The 5000-nt window shown below is 46.1% G+C and overlaps 1 protein-coding gene across 2 annotated transcripts in view; it reads left to right on the top strand.

Moving 5' to 3' along the window:
- The window catches only part of rims4 (regulating synaptic membrane exocytosis 4), a 23334-nt gene that overhangs the window by 7328 nt on the left and 11006 nt on the right, over nt 1–5000 (top strand). For both annotated transcript variants that reach the window (XM_056436428.1, XM_056436429.1), the window contains one exon: nt 4370–4482. In XM_056436428.1, coding sequence (XP_056292403.1) covers nt 4370–4482 — 113 coding nt within the window. The remainder of the gene's footprint in view (nt 1–4369; nt 4483–5000) is intronic.

The following is a 5000-nucleotide window of genomic DNA, read 5'->3' as shown; positions in this document are numbered from 1 at the left end:
TATACATTATATATATATATCTATTTGATTGATTTTTCATTGAATTTGGCCTTTTTTTGGAGTTCCTTATGGTTTTCAGATACATAAATATGTATTTTTTTGTTGCCTAACTCTACAGTTTGTTTTGTACTCTGAAGTAAAAAATAAAATCCAAATATTCCACAAACGTCTGTGTGTAGAACAAACACAGGACTTTCACCCAGGACACAGGTGTTCGGGTCCTGCCTGAAAATCAAAAGTGGACCCACTTTAATTTAAACCACGTAAAAAATAATAAAAAACATAACCAAGTTTAGGTATTAAATAAGTTTTATTTTATTTTCCTCTGTAAACGTCTCCATCATCTCACAGAGAGACAGTAGCCAGTAAAGCCCCATGACGTCAGCAATACTACACACACACACACACACACACACACACACACACACACACACACACACACACACACACACACACACACACACACACACACACACACAGACAGACAGACAGACACACACACACACACACACACACACACACAGATTCAGTGCCACCAGCTTCAACTCCTCCAGTTACGCAACAGGAGGAGGCCGACAGATCGGGACCGGGAGGGTTTAAGGAGGCGGAGCTTCAGCGAGCAGGCGATTGCGTCACCTTAATAATCCATTATTATTCTGAATATTGTAAAATGTTCTGTGAGCTGAGAGAAGAAGAGAAGTGGGCCCTCCGGTTCAGTCTGTGAGGAACGCTCACTCTGGGGTCACTCTGGGGTCACTCTGGGGTCACTCTGGCGCCCCCTGTGGGCCAACGCGGTCGTGTTCCTCGTATAAACGGACATATTGCAACGAACATTAAAAATAACATAAAAGACATAAATAAACATAAAGGATCACATTGTGAAAGATGTATTAAATAAATAAAATATTAAATAAATAAATCTTAGACCAGGACCTCTTAGACCAGGACCTCTTAGACCAGGACCTGTTAGACCAGGACCTCTTAGACCAGGACCTGTTAGACTAGGATCTCTTAGACCAGGACCTCTTAGATCAGGACCTGTTAGACCAGGACCTGTTAGACCAGGACCTCTTAGACCAGGACCTCTTAGACCAGGACCTGTTAGACCAGGACCTCTTAGACCAGGACCTGTTAGACCAGGACCTCTTAGACCAGGACCTCTTAGACCAGGACCTGTTAGACCAGGACCTGTTAGATCAGGACCTCTTAGACCAGGACCTCTTAGATCAGGACCTGTTAGACCAGGACCTGTTAGACCAGGACCTCTTAGATCAGGACCTGTTAGACCAGGACCTCTTAGACCAGGACCTGTTAGACCAGGACCTCTTAGACCAGGACCTGTTAGACTAGGACCTCTTAGACCAGGACCTGTTAGACCAGGACCTCTTAGACCAGGACCTCTTAGACCAGGACCTCTTAGACCAGGACCTCTTAGACCAGGACCTGTTAGATCAGGACCACCAGGACCTCTTAGACTAGGACCTCTTAGACCAGGACCTCTTAGACCAGGACCTGTTAGACCAGGACCTCTTAGACCAGGACCTGTTAGACCAGGACCTCTTAGACCAGGACCTGTTAGACCAGGACCTGTTAGACCAGGACCTCTTAGACCAGGACCTCTTAGACCAGGACCTGTTAGACCAGGACCTGTTAGACCAGGACCTCTTAGACCAGGACCTCTTAGACCAGGACCTCTTAGACCAGGACCTGTTAGACCAGGACCTCTTAGACCAGGACCTGTTAGACCAGGACATGTTAGACCAGGACCTCTTAGACCAGGACCTGTTAGACCAGGACCACCAGGACCTCTTAGACTAGGACCTGTTAGACCAGGACCTGTTAGACCAGGACCTCTTAGACCAGGGCCTGTTAGACCAGGACCACCAGGACCTCTTAGGCTAGGACCTGTTAGACCAGGACCTGTTAGACCAGGACCTGTTAGACCAGGACCTATTAGACCAGGACCTCTTAGACCAGGACCTCTTAGACCAGGACCTGTTAGACCAGGACCTCTTAGACCAGGACCTGTTAGACCAGGACCTCTTAGACCAGGACCTCTGAGACCAGGACCTCTTAGACCAGGACCTCTTAGACCAGGACCTGTTAGACCAGGACCTGTTAGACCAGGACCTCTTAGACCAGGACCTCTTAGACCAGGACCTGTTAGACCAGGACCTATTAGACCAGGACCTGTTAGACCAGGACCTGTTAGACCAGGACCTGTTAGACCAGGACCTCTTAGACCAGGACCTGTTAGACCAGGACCTCTTAGACCAGGACCTCTTAGACTAGGACCTGTTAGACCAGGACCTGTTAGACCAGGACCTCTTAGACCAGGACCTCTTAGATCAGGACCTGTTAGACCAGGACCTGTTAGACCAGGACCTCTTAGATCAGGACCTGTTAGACCAGGACCTCTTAGACCAGGACCTGTTAGATCAGGACCTGTTAGACCAGGACCTGTTAGACCAGGACCTGTTAGACCAGGACCTCTTAGACCAGGACCTCTGAGACCAGGACCTCTTAGACCAGGACCTCTTAGACCAGGACCTGTTAGACCAGGACCTGTTAGACCAGGACCTCTTAGACCAGGACCTCTTAGACCAGGACCTGTTAGACCAGGACCTGTTAGATCAGGACCTCTTAGACCAGGACCTCTTAGATCAGGACCTGTTAGACCAGGACCTGTTAGACCAGGACCTCTTAGATCAGGACCTGTTAGACCAGGACCTCTTAGACCAGGACCTGTTAGACCAGGACCTGTTAGACCAGGACCTGTTAGACCAGGACCTCTTAGACCAGGACCTGTTAGACCAGGACCTGTTAGACCAGGACCTCTTAGATCAGGACCTGTTAGACCAGGACCTCTTAGACCAGGACCTGTTAGACCAGGACCTGTTAGACCAGGACCTGTTAGACCAGGACCTCTTAGACCAGGACCTGTTAGACCAGGACCTGTTAGACCAGGACCTCTTAGACCAGGACCTGTTAGACCAGGACCACCAGGACCTCTTAGACTAGGACCTGTTAGACCAGGACCTGTTAGACCAGGACCTCTTAGACCAGGACCTCTTAGATCAGGACCTGTTAGACCAGGACCTGTTAGACCAGGACCTCTTAGATCAGGACCTGTTAGACCAGGACCTCTTAGACCAGGACCTGTTAGACCAGGACCTCTTAGATCAGGACCTGTTAGACCAGGACTTCTTAGACCAGGACCTGTTAGACCAGGACCTGTTAGACCAGGACCTCTTAGACCAGGACCTGTTAGACCAGGACCTCTGGACCTGTGATCTACTTCTGTTGTCCTGCCATCTGGGTTCAGACTCATGGGGAGCACACACACAGATGATGCAACGCAGAACACACGCACACACTCACACACACTCACACACACACACTCACACACTCTCACACACACTCACACACACACACACACACACACTCACACACTCTCACACACACACACACACACACACACACACTCGCACACACTCACACACAAACTCACACACACACTCACACACGCACTCACACACACACACTCACACACTCGCACACACACTCACACACGCACACACTCACACACACACACACTCACACACACACACTCACACACTCACACACACACACACACACACACACACACACACACACTCACACACACACACACACACACACACACACTCACACACACCCACACACACACACACACACATACACCTCACACACACACCTCACACACACGTCACACACCTCACACACACACACACACATACCCTCACACACACACCACACACACACACACCTCACATACACCTCACACACACACACACACACACACACACTCACACACACACACACACACACACACACACACACACACACACACACACACACACACACACTCACACACACACACACTCACACACACTCACACACACACACACTCACACACACTCACACACACACCTGGCGCCCGGCCTCCGGAGCACTCCGCCTTGATTCCTTTGCACACAGACACACACCGAGAGGACGCCGGGGGGTCAAACTCTAAACTCTAGAGCTTCTGGGTAATTTATGGGAGCCAATTTGAGAGTTGGGAGTTTAACAGAAGTGATCACTTCCTTTCTTTCTTCTTCCTCTCCTCTTTGTCTCGGCCGGCTTTCATCCTTTCTTTCATCCTTTCTTCTTTATCTCCCAGTCGCTGACTCACCTTCTCTAATTGAAGCGCAGTGAGAAGTGGCCACGACAAATTTCCCCTTGGGGATTAATAAAGTATATATCTATCTATCTATCTATCTATCCTTTAACCAGCCTCTCTCCCTCTCTCCCTCCCTCTCTCTCTCCCCCCCCCCCCCCCCTGCAGCCTGAACTACAGTGGCATGTGTCTGGCATCAGACGCTCAGTTCAGTGACTTCCTGGACGGGATGGGACCAGCTCAGTTTGTTGGGCGACAGACGCTGGCGACGACGTCGATGGGTGAGAGAGAGGACCCCCCCCCTCTGGGTGATAGTCCTGTGTTTGTTTGACCCATTCGACCATGCCATCCTCGAATATATATATATATATATATATATATATATAGAATATGTCATGTATATATATATATATATATATTATATATTTATAAATATATATTTATAAATATATATTATATATTTATATAAATGTCATGTATATATAAATACATATTTATAAAGATATTTAGAAATATATATATATTTATAAATATATAAATAAATATATAAGTTATATATTTCTAAAAATAGATATTTCTAAATATATATGTATATATATAAATATATATTATTTATTTATAAATATATTTAATTCATGTCATGTATATATAAATATATAGATATATTATTTATTCATAAATATATTTAATTTATGTCATGTAAATATAAATAAATATTTATATTTCTAAATATATATAAATAAATATATATTTATATATATATATATTCATATGTAAATATTAATATATGTGCTTCCCT

The sequence above is a fragment of the Pseudoliparis swirei genome, chromosome 18 (assembly GCF_029220125.1).
Source record: "Pseudoliparis swirei isolate HS2019 ecotype Mariana Trench chromosome 18, NWPU_hadal_v1, whole genome shotgun sequence".
In the NCBI taxonomy this organism is placed as follows: Eukaryota; Metazoa; Chordata; class Actinopteri; order Perciformes; family Liparidae; genus Pseudoliparis; species Pseudoliparis swirei.
Note: the sequence above shows the minus strand (reverse complement) of the source record. Positions and strands in the feature narration are given on the sequence as shown.